Below are 14,333 nucleotides of genomic sequence, written 5' to 3'. Positions count from 1 at the left end.
GGAGTGGGAGAGGGAGGGGGAGGCGTGGAGACGGAGGGAGAGGAGAGGCAAAGCGATGGGACGGAGTGGAGAGGAGAGGGAAGGAGAGGGCGCTGCTGGCGCGGGGTGCGTTAACCGTGGCTGGAGACAGAGCGAGAGGGAGAAAACGAGGAGTGCCGCCACTCATCATCATCATCACCATCATCACGCTCCTCTTGTGCCCCTCGTCATCTCCCACATCATCATCAGCTGCTGCTGCTTCGTCGTCGTCGTCATCGTCGTTAGCTCCCCGCTCCTCCCATCGCGCGTCCACACCCACCAGCGCGGATATGAGCAAGCGATTGGTGTCCGTGGATTATGAAGTATTCGGACGGGTTCAAGGTAAAACTGATTATTATTTCGTTGTTGTTGTTGTTGCCACTTGTGCCGAAGAGTTGTGATCGCGTCGATATGATGGCATCGATTAATTTTCCGGGGAATTCTCCCGTGGGATTTCCCTCCTTGCGACAGCCGCCCGTCGGCGGGGGACATCGACCCAGACGCGGACGCGCCTCGAGGGACGAAGCCGTTCGATCCCGGTGTGCACTTTTGCACAGCCACGAGTTTGAGGTTAAATGATAACTTCAATCATTATGATCACGATAATCATCATCATTGTCGTCGTCATTAAAATGAGCTTCAGCAGCATCATCGTCATCGTGAAAAATACAAACCAAGTCATCATCATCATCAAGAACATGATCAGCACACAATTCAGAAACAAACGGTAATTAATTACACCGTGTGGCCTTAAAAGAATAAAACATATATAACAGACGACGTGTCGGGCAATGGCCCTTCATTGCACAAGAGGGCCATTGCCCGAAACGTCTCCAGCTACATATGTTTTTCCTTTTAAGGCCACAGTGTTGTCATTGACGAATGTGTTGAGGTTTTTTTTGTATTAATTCTGCTCGTGCACCGCTGCCCACTCAGCAGTACTGTCGCCGCATCATTGCACGGACATTAACGATCAGCATTTAAAACGCAATCAACCCCAGCAGCAGTGGCATTAAAGCACGCATCTTCTTGGTTCTTTCGGTAAAGTCACGTAGAAGGGAAGTAATACAATAATAAAAATAAAATATTTTATTTTATTATGTTTTATTTTTTATTATTAAAGAACCAAGAAGATGAATCCCTGCAGTCACGAAAGCTTTAAATCGAAATTTAAAGCACGCATGTTTAGCCATGCTAGACCCTGATTAGCTCTCGTCAGATCTCGGAGGCTAAGCTGCATTTCAACCTGGTTAATGCAGTACTGGGATGGGGCAGTGCATGGGAATAATCGCTGTGGTAAGCTTTAGGCTGGTAGGTGTCCTCAAAGGATGGAACCAAGGTAATGTATTTAAATACATCTGTGAGGAGCTTTGGCTGTCACGCCGTCGTGTGCATGGTGGGTCCTCTGGTTTTCGCTCACACGAAGCCAAAACACTCGAAATGAAGATCAATTGTCCAAACATCCCAATGTGGCACGACCCTCTTAATAACGTATCTTGAGACTCGGGTGAAGCCTTCCTGGGTTATTATTCGTTACAGTATGAATCATCATCAACAACAACAGCAGCAGCATGATCGGCATCATCCACAGCGTTGTCATCGTTACCAACATCGCACCTTCAATCGTTCGGGAAAGCCTCACGGTGTCTCAAGACAAATTTTAGGCGGGTCCTTGGTCATCGAGCTCCGCAAGGCCAACATAATTATTTTAAAAAATGAAAACCCATATTTTTATTGTCATACTCTTTGGTTCTTTCGGTAAACTCACGTAGTTATAAAATAAAATAAATCACGACGTTTTGGGCGCAACACAAGCATCCGTCATCAGGTGGGAAAGCATGGTCTGCTGCTGATGCAGATGGGTGTAGCCCAAGGGTCATAAAGAAGTGGCCGGGGCTAGTGATGTTAATGTGGGAAATTAGCATGTTAATGCAAGATAGAAAAGCGGCCTCCTCGACGAGGGCACGGAAGTGGTTATGTTAATGTGAGAGATTAGCATGATGTTAATGTGAGAGATTAGAGGGCACGGAAGTGGCTATGTTAATTTCAGAGATTAGCATGGCGTTAATGTGAGAGATTAGAGGGCACGGAAGTGGCTATGTTAATGTGAGAGATTAGCATGATGTTAATGTGAGAGATTAGAGGGCACGGAAGTGGCTATGTTAATGTGAGAGATTAGCATGATGTTAATGTGAGAGATTAGAGGGCACGGAAGTGGCTATGTTAATGTGAGAGATTAGCATGATGTTAATGTGAGAGATTAGAGGGCACGGAAGTGGCTATGTTAATGTGAGAGATTAGCATGGCGTTAATGTGAGAAATTAGAGGGCACGGAAGTGGCTATGTTAATGTGAGAGATTAGCATGGCGTTAATGTGAGAAATTATTGTCAAATTTCGTGCCGGAGGGACACGCAATTATCCGGAGAAAAATCCACTCAAAACGAGGGGCCACCACCCCCACCACCACCCCCACCGTCTGCATGGTGACACACGTCTGGGTGCTCATGAACAAGGGAAGAGGGGGGTAGTCGGGGTGGTGGTGGTGGGGGAGTCGAGCTATTTCGGGTTGGTTGGACCTGCCATGGCCCTTAGCCGCGGGGTTTTCTATTTATAAACGGGCCAGTGGCGGTAGTGCTGTTGGTCCAGATCTGTCCAAGCGAGTAGGCGCCTCGTGCAGGGCGTCCATACGAACGTGGAATGTCCACCTCTGGATATGGAGGAAGTGACACGCGGCGTAAGCGAATGATGTGGTGATGCTGCTGCTGCTGTGTTAGCAAGTGATGCGCAGGCAACAAAATCAACACATTCGTCAATAATACTGTGGCCTTAAACGGGAAAACATATATACACCGTAAGCGACGTTTTGGGCAATGGTCCTTCTTAATGGCATATTCAAAATAACCATTATCCGAAGAAAGGCCATTGCACCGCTGGATGAGGGCCTACCCACGCCATACGGGTTGTGGGGGAGAGGGGGGGGTTATTTGCCCATACTTCACCGCGCTGGCCAGTGCGGGTTTTGTAAAGGGCGGGAAGCAATAATATACTGTAGGTGGTAGCACAGAAAGTACGATACAACAATGGATTTTTGTCTCGATGCTCTCTGATTCCCACCACGTAGCCTCCCCCTCCCCCCGCATCAGCCTGGCGCAGTGCACCGGTGGTAGTTTTGTATCTTGTGACTTCTTTCGCACCGTACGTAGCCAATGGCGCGAATCAGAGGTGCGGCATTAGACTCGCACTGTGATTAGGGGCCGTCCATAAATGACGTCACGCGATTTTGGACGATTTTTGACACCCTCCCCCCTCGTCACACGGCGTCACAAAATTCAGACCCCCCCTCAAATATGACGTCACAAAGCTCTGCCCCCCCCCTCCCCAAAAAAAACATGCTTCAAATCGCTTTAAACTATTGTAATTGTAGTGCGTATTTAATGTGGCGCTGCACTCTGATGTTGTAGGAGAAAACATTTATTATGAAGTATATTTAATTAAGTAGAACGTGTTGTCCATACTTATTTAAAGTTGCGCATTTTGATGTGACGTCACATTTCTCAAACTCCCCCCCCCTATTGGTGCGTGACGTCATTTATGGACGGCCCCTTATATAAGAATCACCGATGATGCTGTCGCGCAGACGTAGCTTGACCTCAGCGAAGATGCGGATTGAACTTCCGCCGCGTGCGTCGATGGGTGCTTGCTGACGTCATTGTGTCTTTGTCTTCCCCGACAGGAGTGTGCTTCAGATCGGTGAGTTGGGTGTTCATCTCTTACTGAGGCCGTAATTATAATATGCTCAAAATGTCCTCCCCCCAATATATTGCTATAAACAACAATTTGCTAAACCTTGGCCATAATATCTGGACTTGTCTTCATGTAAATTAATGCATAGATTTATGTTTATATGATTGTGGTTATGGTTGTACTTTATTAATCCCTAATCTCTGCCATTACATACAATGAAACAAGAAATGGTAAAAAAGTAAAAACAGAGCAATGTAATACAATACACTATTAGACATTATTGTAAAAAATTAATAAAATGTCCATCCCACGTGTTAAGTGATTTTTAAAGATATATTTTATACAGGAAATGAGTTTTCAAATTTAGATATTTTTCTGGGTTGGGACCCCCAGGCACCCTGGAAGATTTGGTCCCCCCCAATGTTGACTCCATGGCTACGGCCTTGTCTCTTACACTCTCACGCGCGTGTGCGGGGGTACGGGGAGCGGTGGCGCGGCGGATAGCGCTGCGCTACAAACCCGGCGACCCGAGCTCGATTCCTGTTCACGGCTAACACCGGTGGCGAATATCTGAACCGGCGCTGAGCCACATCCTAGGTCAAACATTAAAATGTGTACCTGGTGTAATGGGGTAAACGTCGTCACGAGGGAGACAAAGGCGGCCAGGCGCGGTGCTGGCCACCCCACCCCTTTGCGTACCATGGTCAGCCTTCAAAGGTGCTCGCTCACAGCACCTGCCCCAACAGCCTCTATACGGGAGGGGGGATCTTTGTCTGTACAACACGTGTGGTCTCCACGTGGCCGGTGTCTCGCCGCACACCTCCCCCCCCCCCCCCGATGTGCCCGCGCAGTACACGGAGGAGCAGGCGAGGAAGCTTGGCTTGGTGGGGTGGGTGAAGAACACCCCGGCGGGCACCGTGGTGGGACAGGTGCAGGGCCCCGAAGACAAGCTGCAGGCCATGTGAGTTTCGCACCCCCCCCCCCCATCGCGAGTGGTTGCAGCCCGTTTGCTGGTAATAATTTGTCGACGAGTATTTATATATTTAAAAATATATTTCTTCGGGAGTACTGGAGGAGAGCGAGAGAGGCGTGGGCTTAGTAGTCACGACCACAACGAGAGAGGTGGTTGTTGTTACTCGATGTGTGAATCAGTGAATGACACCTAGGGCAAACACTCGTTTTTATTGGTGGCCCAGCCGATTATGTTGAACTTCTTTAGCACCGTATGTGGCCCACCGTGCTTTTCGGAGGTGCGAGGAAGGCCATTCTAAACACAAAAAAGTAGTTTTAAAGAAATTAGTTTTAAATATAGATTTAAAAGCGTGGTGCGATTATGATTACGGTAATGTTGTCGCGATAATCGTGTTGGTGCTACGTGGTGGTCAGCAGAGGGCAGTGCAGAAAAAATCCATTGTACTGCAGTTCTATGTTCCCGCGTCTACGCTCCCAAGCCTTAACAAACCTGCACTGCCCAGTTGTAGTGAAGAATGGTCTTAATTGCCCTCACGATCAGCAATGACCGTGGATTTGCGTAGAGACTGCGAATGATTTAAAACGACAAAACGTAACGGTGACATGTATCTGTGCAGGAAGAGCTGGCTCAGCAACGTGGGCAGCCCCAGCTGTCACATCAAGCGCGCGGACTTCAGCAACGAGGGGGAAATCACAGCGCAGGACTTCAAGACCTTCACTACGCGCTACTAGACGCCGGCCAGCGAGGAGGGGGGCGTTTGGCGGGGCCGGTGGAAGAGACGTGGAGGGAGAGACGTCTGCAAAGGGGAAGCTGGAGGAGGGCATAGAGGTGGCGAGTTCGGCAAGGGTGAAAGGCCACACGTGGTGTAAACTAAATCGAGGTGTGCAGGGGTGTTGGGCAGACATCTTTCGTGGAAAATAATAATTTCGCTACCCAAGTAGCGAAATTATTAAGAATGCGGGGTATGGAGAGGATTTAAGAAACTTGCACCGTTTCAACTGCCCAGTCGGATGTGGAACGGCAAACTTTTGACTCCAAGTTCAATGTGCCAATTATGACCACCACAGCGATATTGTCTTTAAGATTGTCCTCAATGGAAATAAGACATCGCACTCACTCTCTTACGTACGCTCAGTGTTACAACCCATCAACAGGGGTCGTAGTGCTACAATGCCCGTGTACCAGTGGTGTCCTCCAGCCAGGCGGCTGCATTCGTAAACAGCCGTTTGGAGCACTCCTGATATTAGGAAGCCACTGGCGCTATGCACTTTAAAATATAGATTGAAAACACACTTTTCAACTTGTGTATAGTTTGTCCTTCCCACCGCACCTCCGATTAGCACGGTTGGGTATGTACGGTGCGTCCCCCTATGCAACGGTTGGATGTGCGGCAGAATAGCGAATGGTTTTGCTTTCTTTCAGTCTCAAATTACAAACGGCATTGCCCATGTGATGGAAGCGTATGCATGCTTACGTTTGGTAAAAACAAATGTGAAGAGATCGAATTCCAATTTTAACCCCAGGTCTACCTTGTATAATAAAGAGACAGCGTCGTCTCAAAAGGGCTCTCGCCTGGTTAAATGGTTCGAGTGAATGATAATTATTAAGTGCAACTGCATTCGATGCAGACAGCTGAGATGCTTAATTATTTATCTCTTTGCGACAGAAACGATGCCAAGCTTGCTTGTTAATAAAAGTGGCTTACACAATGGTGTCAGGTTTCAGGATTGTTGATTTATATAAAAGTTTTCCATTTCAGAATGCAGCATGCGTGAACAATGAGTTATTTTGTCAATTTACTGCTGGATGAAGGCCTCCTACATGTCGTTTCACAGGGTTTGTTTGACCATACTTTTGCCAAGCTGGTCAGCGCGAGTTTGTTGATGGCAGCTGTAGCCAGAAATCCAAACCCAGTTTGGCAGATTCACAGCGCAGTGCGCTAACCCGTGACTAAGCCACCCCATGGATAATTAACCTTCACTAAATCTATCGGCAATTGTAGCTAAAATAAAAACATGTTCAAAAAGCAGCAGAAGACGGTCAAGTTTATTTGTATGAAATGAACACGAAGCTTTTAGCCATCTGAGTGTACAATGCATTGTTTTGTACAAAGTTCTTGCTGATGTGTTTTGGTAGAGCTAAGAATGAACTCTTGAGACGATGGGGATGAGATTACGCTTGAATTCCAACATCATCTGTGATCTCCGATCTATATAAATAACGGCAATTGCATACAACGTTAATTCACTCAAGCAACAGCCATTTGAACAAGCACAAAGTTGGTCCATCGGATAGATGAACGGTAACCACGTTTCAGATGTCGAGATTTAACAAGCTGGGAAAGCAGTTGTGATGTTTTGTTTTATCGGAATGCTTAAATTCCACAGAACTGGGCTTTGAGTCTACATCTGCAGATGTGGTGAGTCTCACTTTATCGAGGCCATGATGCTTGCAACACCTGAAACAAATAAAAAACACACACGCATGCAGTGGCATCATTGCAACGCAGCTTTAGACGTAAAAAGTCTTAACATGTTATGCTTAACCAATGGGATTAGATCCAGTTGTGTGGATATGATTATTAGATGTTAGTGCTGTATATATTTTTTTCCCTTCCAATTTTATGTTCGCTGTGCTATCGGCATGTCATATTTTTTTTATAATAAACTTTAGAGAACAGTCCTGCAAGAAGTCACAGGACTACTTTTTAAGACGCCCCATGATACGTATTTACACGAGAGGTAAACGTTGTATATGCCCTGCAAAGAGCATGTCGCTTTTCATTTTAAAGTTATTTTAGTCAGCCATTCCAAATTGACTGAAAATCAAATATAATGCGAGTTCATTTATTGTGCTGTCATTGGTGACTTGCTGAGACCATCAATACACGACACTTGGGAACCCAGTTTAATCACCATCGACTCAACCCCTGATTTAAATTCCAGACCTCAGCGGTGCTGCCTCAGCATATTTCAGAGTATAAGCCCCCAGAAGCCACCTCCAATTATGTTAGCGTCAACAGGGTCGTGCCTTTATCAGCTAGCCGGATTTCTCTGCCAAACAAGAATCTCTTCTGTGGCTACAGCTGCCGACGTTCAGACATCGCCGTATGAACTCACTCTCAAAGTCGATCTTCTCCACGATGTTCTTGGGCTTCACCGTCTCCTCCTGGTTCGCGATGTAGATGGTCCCTGGCTCTCCCTCGTTCCAGCCATACTTGCTCATCCACACATTGAGTTGGCCGTCTGTGCGGGAGTGTGAGAGTGCACGAGTGTATGTGTGCGCGTGTGGTGGAGCGAGGAGGAGGTGGCGGAGAGAGTCGGCGAGTATGTGAAGTGTGACACGCCCAGATGTGGGTGTACTCTAGCACTCTATTAGCGAGGCTAAGATGCTCGCGGTAGCAGTAGTGGAATGAATATCGTTTGCCGGCCATTTTAAAGCGGCAAGCCTCACGTGGCCGCGGGCCGTATGAAATAAAGTCACGGGCTGCATGCGGCCCATGGTGCCATAGGTTCCATCCACCCCTGCGTTAATTTCTGTCATGAAACATTAAAGAGAATCTCCGCCCATACGGTTCACCACCTGGGTCGACGTGAACAATGAGTCTGAGTAGGGAGACCTCGTGAAAACCTAACCCCGTACCTGTGAGTCCGCCGAGCATGTCCGAGAGCAATCGCTTGCCGATGCGCTGGTACGTGATCCCGACCACATGGCAGATGACTGCAGGACACGCGCAGCGAGACAACAGAGTTCACAAGGACCAGCCGCTGCATGCACCAGCATATCCTGGCTATACGTACCAGAGTTCCAGCGCTTTGGAGGCAAGGGTTGGTGGATCACGCAGATAATCATGAAACCCCTACTCCTACTGGGCCTTGCCATTTCCAGAAGGCATTACAGCGAGCAGATTTTTTTACCCATCTGTGTGGACCTTGATTGTTCCTGTGTGAGACTTCAATGGACACTCTGGTTTCCTCCCACATACCAAACGTGCCCTTCAAAAGGAATTGGCCGAACATCTCAATGCAGGATCCTGTTTAAAGTCTTCAAATTGAACGAGGCTTGGGATTAACAAATGGTGTTATTTATACAATACATATTTCCCTAAGTTACTTACAATGTGTCATCAAGTCACTCCAGACCACATTTCAGTTTATGCTGAAGGCTCTGAGAGCCAAACTGGAGCAATGCAACGACATTCCTAAGAGTTGCAGGAGAAACATCACAAACCATCCTGAATAGCTGCCTTGTTTAAGTCATCACACAAAGCAGGTGTGTGTCAATGTGTTTTAATACGCACATTTTCTAATGGAGTCTTCAAATCCGGTTATTCCATCAACCAGTGTTTCGTCCAGTTCCGTCTTCGGGGGAACAAGAAGGAAGGCATTTGCGGCACAAATCATGACGCACAAACGCAACGTGCAGTATTAATGAGACTGAGAACACGATAGCATCCAATTGCTGGAGATAAGTAACTACAGGTGTACCGATGTATCGATTAATATCGACGATTAAAATCAAGAGCCATGAATCTTGCACGTTTTTTAAAGTTTTTGTTGCAATGTATTCACATGGCTGCTACGTTCAATGCAATGTTAATTATTCTGAATGACAACAAAACATAGGGAGTAAATTGTTCCAACTCTCATCATCAGCCATGATCTATGCTCTGCTGGATAAAGGCTGTGACCGCCTCTCAGTCTTGTGATGCAACAATCCATCCCGCGCAGAGGTCGGCAACCAAAATAGCGAGACATTTTTTTTTCGAATTCGGTATAAAATCTAAACATTTCAAGAGCCGCAATGTACGTGAACACGAAACGGTGCTCCTTATCAAATAACGTCCATAAAGAGCCGCATGCGGCCTCTGAAGACAGGTTGCCGACCCCTGATCAAGCGCCTACACGCGAGCCGATTTCATTGCTCACACTGTGTGACACACCCTTGGAGAGCGGTCCACCTCAACTCACCCAGAAGTTCTGAAAGCGGCAGGTCTCCAGGAGCTCTCCAAGAAGCAGGATCCTTCCCAGCTGCTTGTCTTCCAACTGCTTCACCTCGGTCAAGGCTCAATCGTAGCAGCAACGTTTCCATTCATAAGTTGTCCCCAGCTTTATCCCAACTGTCCTAACAGCGTCATGTAATGAGACGAACTCTCACAGAGACCTGCACCCTTCGAGTTAGAGAACTGACCACCGAAGCGGATATTCCTGGGTTACCTCAGAGATTCCTTCAAGGTGACCTCTGTTCCACAAAGTAGGAGGCAGGACTTTGACACGCCACCATCGATGTTCGTCGCATGACAGTAAAACAGATATTTTTAATTCTTAGAAATGGAATTTTGTCAAATTAAGTTAAAATGTTTTTTGTGGTTATTGTTAACCGGGTTGAGACCTTCAACCTAACTATCCCTGAGAATCTACTTTATTCACAGGAGGCTGAAACTAGGATTCAAACACAGAACCTCAGCGGTGTTGGCTCAGTATTTCTGACAAGGTATTAGTACCCTCAGCCACCTGGCCCTCACTGTTAGTACAATTACTATGATACCCAGTATTTTTCAGCTGCCAGTGATAAAAATGTATTCTCACTTGAAGCGAGTCAATGGTCTTAGCCCGGTCACCCAATGTGACGTGCGTCTCTGCCGCTTCCATCTCAAACGCGAGCACTGCTCTCCCGTGACGTCAATCCACCCGACACATCCACCTCGACAAGGATACATGGACCTGGTCGATGAGGCACTTGCAGAGCGTAAAGTCGGTGTGCGGGAGGTTGGTGAGTGCCTTCAGCAGGATCTGCGCTGTCACGGACGTCTGGAAGTAGGCCGGGTTGAACTGGTACCTGCAGCGCAAGCGGGCACGCGTGGCGTTGTCACGTTAACCGTACGCATGGTAAATTGGCGGAGCCAAGACGGAGGCTGCCCTCTCTACGCAAGGCTGCCCATCAGTCCAGTTACAGTGATCCATTTCACAGGGGTGAGAAACTTGTTAATTAACATTTGGCACACCATAGAATGAGTGTTTATTTCAGGCATCAAGTGATGAACAGATTCAAGTTAAATTGATTACGCTCATGATGCATGCATCGCATTGTGCAAGAGAATAAATTCTTTATAAAGTATGTATGTTATTATATTTTATTAGATTTAAGCAAACTTGGAGTTTTCATGTATTCAAATGAAACATACATTTTAAACAAAACAAACAGGCTTCGAACCCTAACTGCAACCCGTCCCTAGCCCGGCCACTAATCCAAATTATCTGACAAACTCCTAACAGCTCTCCTCCTAGTCCTGACACTAACCCAAACCCTGGGTTACATATATCACACGTCTGTTCACAGTGCAGTGCGAGGAGCTACTCACAGTTTCAGAACCGCCAAGTTAGCCTCCAGGTCGTAGGCGTTCTCCTGCGCCTGTGTCTCCACGTAGCGCTCCAGCGTTCCCAGGTTCTCTGGGTTGTACCTGCCCCAGGAGACACCACACACACACACACAAAGATTCACCGTGATGTTTTTTTTGTGGAGTGTTGGGGCAAGTGTTATCAGCGGGCACCTATTAAGAGAACACGGCATGCACAGGCACACCAACCAACGTCATGCACACGAACATGCAAGGTAATTTTGATCAATCCACTGCGGGTTGAGGGCCTCAACACCGTCGTTGTGGTTGAGTAATTGACCAAACGTCATCACGCAGGTCATTGCGGGTTGGTTTAGGCGGGGAGCAGACGTTGGAATGCGGTACTGTACAACACGTGTCCACGTGAAAAGTGATAATACTTATGGTTTTACTTATCCCAAGGGAATATGGAATTTCCAACGCCGGATCAGGGCTGTAAAATGTAAACGAGTGCCCCCTTGTGTCTAAGTGGAACATAACGGGTGTTAATTTAAGTAATGAATACGTGTACACAGTGTAGCTTTATACGCATAATCACGTGTGCGCTTGTGATGGTATCTAACCCAATGCTCGGTATACGTGGTGCTGTGACGTGTGGACATTCCATATAACTATGGCGGGTACCATTCCCTACATAATCACAGTACCACCGCCGATTTCCCAACACGAAAGTGGTGCAACCTCTTCGGACGGCGCCAATTTCACCTACACTCTGATGATCACAGCAATCACCATCGGCCGTTATCAATCCACTGCTGGATGAAGGCCTTCCCAAAGCAGCCATATAACTGCGACGCTCCGTGGAGAAGCTCGCAGCCAAGCACATGCCGAGAAAACGCCGGGCGCGTCATGCCCGACGACACGAAAGCCGAAATCACATCGCGGAGAGATTTGGTTCGGGCGGTGGTTGTACAGGCGGTGGCGTGATAATGGAAACAAAGATGCACCAGTTCACGATCTTCATTGACCCACTGGCGAAGGCCTCACAGCCACACAACGCGAACACCCCACACGTGTCGCTGCCAAACGTGCAGAACACCACGCGCAAGAAGCCCGCGCTCCTTTAACGGAGTCCGAATAGCAAACACCAACCCCACACGAACGCGCTCCTGGTGCTCTCTCGTCGCGGCGAGCGCCGCAAGAGGTATGGCTCGCCTGAAACCACGCTGCCGCCATGATAAGGCCACGAGAAGAAGGCCGAATCAAAACCTCGGGGCTCCCACTTCACTCGCAACCCTACGGCGCCGCCGGTCTCTCCACAGCCCCAGCGACTAGGCCCAGCTCTCCCCGTGCGCGTGTCCCCATGGCGGGGACGGCTTACGGACCGGTCGATGCCCCTCAGCAGCACCGTCACGTTGGCACGCATCTGCTCGAAGGCCGCCGCCATGATTGCCCCCCTCCGTCTTCTTCCCCCGCCCCCTCTTCCGGCCCCCGCCCCCCAAAAGGGGGAGGGGGCTTCCTCCTCTCCCGCTTCCTCTTTCGCCCCCCCCCCTCTACCCACAGGTTCCAGATTCCCCAACGCGGATAGGCGCGCCCGGCGCCATTCCCCCACCCCCCCGCTGCTCCCTGATTGGCCGACGGCGAGGCGCGCGCGCGAGCGCGATTGATGCCGATGGAGGGAGACGGCCGAAGCCACCAATCGTGCGCCTCGAATGTAACCACCATGGGGGTGGGGGGGAATGGGTGGGGGAATGATGGGGGGGAATGGGTGGGGGGGAAAGGGTGGGGGGGAATGGGTGGGGGGAATGGGTGGGGGGAATGGGTGGGGGGGAATGGGTGGGGGGGCCCACGTGTCTTCTCCAACGCCTATTAACTGTGTATCTCTCTGGCCTCAATGCATTCCTAATCGAATGAGCCAATAATGTGTCCCGCGCGTGACGTCACTCCACACGAGCCCCCTCCGCTCATTAATAATCATGAGCGGGTGACGTCACGCCACATGCCGCATCCCTCCCCAATAACTATGAGGTGGTGACGTCTCTCCATATGCCGCATCCCTCCCCAATAACTATGAGGGGGTGACGTCACTCCACATGCCGCACCCCTCCCCAATAACCATTAGCGGGTGACGTCAATCCACATGAGGCAACCCCGCCCCCTCATTAATAATCACGAGCTGAACAATTTTTCTATTGAATGTTTCAGATTTACTGCAATATACTCCCGTCCTTGGACGGGCACACAAACTAGTTTCCTATAAAAAGCCATTGCCAGGAAAGTTTACTTATTTCTTTTTCTAAAGCAGCCTTTGTGACGAATGCGTTCAGTTTGTTTCTGTATCTCAGGGAGAGGTCCTCTATAGCATTGGCTCAAGGAAACCGACCTCTGCTGATGAGACACCACATATCAAAACCGATCCTGAATGTCCTCGCTGTAAAACCATGACTAGGAATCTTGGTTCTGCCGATGAGACGCTCACCGAATGTTGAAACCGGTCCAGAGTTTGCTTGTGTTGAAGCGGTGCTGATGAAATTGTCCATTCCCAGACGGACGTCTGGCTGATGGGATGTGTAATTGCTGATGCGGGGATTCGCATATGGGAAGGTTAGGCTTTATTTTGATATCTTCATCAAAATACATCACATGGAAAATACCGTAGGAATGGAACATCGCGTTTGCGATCGTGTGCAGAGGTAATTCAAATACTGGTCAGAAAAGTCGATATTCTTGGCTGACGATCTAAAACATTAATTTGTATGTGGATACCGTAGTGGAGTTCTGCATACATTTTCTTGCACCCACAATGTTCCACAATGCATGTTTTACGTGTATTTTCTTCCATTCAACAAGGTACCATAGTTTATGTGGATTTATCTTGGCAGTAACATCTGGTGATACAACAGCATTTGTTCATACTTGATTTGGAGCTTTCGTGACCGCAGGAATTACTTTTTGTTCCTTTCGGTAAAGTCACGTAGAAAAAATAAACGAAACGTCATATTCTATTATTTAATTTAATTTCTTTATACGTGACTTTACCGAAAGAACCAAAAAGCATTTATATTATTGGTTCTTTCGGTAAAGTCACGTAGAAGGGAAATAATAAAATAATATTAATATAAAACAAAAAAATTCTCACGACGTTTCGACTGCAACACAAGCAATCATCATCAGGTGTGAAATCCACAGCAAGAAAATAAATCATCATCAGGTATGAAATCACACAGCTGATGATGATTGCTTGTGTTGCAGTCGAAACG

General features: G+C 48.0%; 2 protein-coding genes across 3 annotated transcripts; one reads left to right on the top strand and one right to left on the bottom strand.

Moving 5' to 3' along the window:
- The first annotated feature begins 47 nt into the window (after window positions 1-47).
- Window positions 48-5,611, top strand: ACYP2 (acylphosphatase 2). The gene is made up of 4 exons (XM_078610043.1): window positions 48-360; window positions 3,753-3,769; window positions 4,615-4,724; window positions 5,353-5,611. The coding sequence occupies exons 1-4, from the start codon at window positions 309-311 to the stop codon at window positions 5,465-5,467; spliced, it is 294 nt and encodes a 97-aa protein (XP_078466169.1). The 5' UTR covers window positions 48-308; the 3' UTR covers window positions 5,468-5,611.
- A 1,153-nt stretch (window positions 5,612-6,764) lies between these two features.
- Window positions 6,765-12,616, bottom strand: EIF3K (eukaryotic translation initiation factor 3 subunit K). Of its 2 annotated transcripts, XM_078610041.1 has the most exons (9): window positions 12,459-12,616; window positions 11,098-11,196; window positions 10,454-10,574; window positions 9,707-9,784; window positions 9,037-9,097; window positions 8,379-8,456; window positions 7,856-7,981; window positions 7,167-7,194; window positions 6,765-6,945 (listed from the first exon to the last, which is right to left on the bottom strand). In XM_078610041.1, the coding sequence occupies exons 1-9, from the start codon at window positions 12,518-12,520 to the stop codon at window positions 6,909-6,911; spliced, it is 690 nt and encodes a 229-aa protein (XP_078466167.1). In that variant the 5' UTR covers window positions 12,521-12,616; the 3' UTR covers window positions 6,765-6,908. The 2 variants fall into 2 exon arrangements, with proteins under 2 accessions (XP_078466167.1, XP_078466168.1); XM_078610042.1 differs by lacking the exon at window positions 6,765-6,945 and having other exon boundaries at window positions 7,163-7,194.
- Window positions 12,617-14,333: the final 1,717 nt, after the last annotated feature.

Source organism: Lampetra planeri, chromosome 33, assembly GCF_965212315.1.
Source record: "Lampetra planeri chromosome 33, kcLamPlan1.2.h2, whole genome shotgun sequence".
NCBI lineage: Eukaryota > Metazoa > Chordata > Hyperoartia > Petromyzontiformes > Petromyzontidae > Lampetra > Lampetra planeri.
Note: the sequence above shows the minus strand (reverse complement) of the source record. Positions and strands in the feature narration are given on the sequence as shown.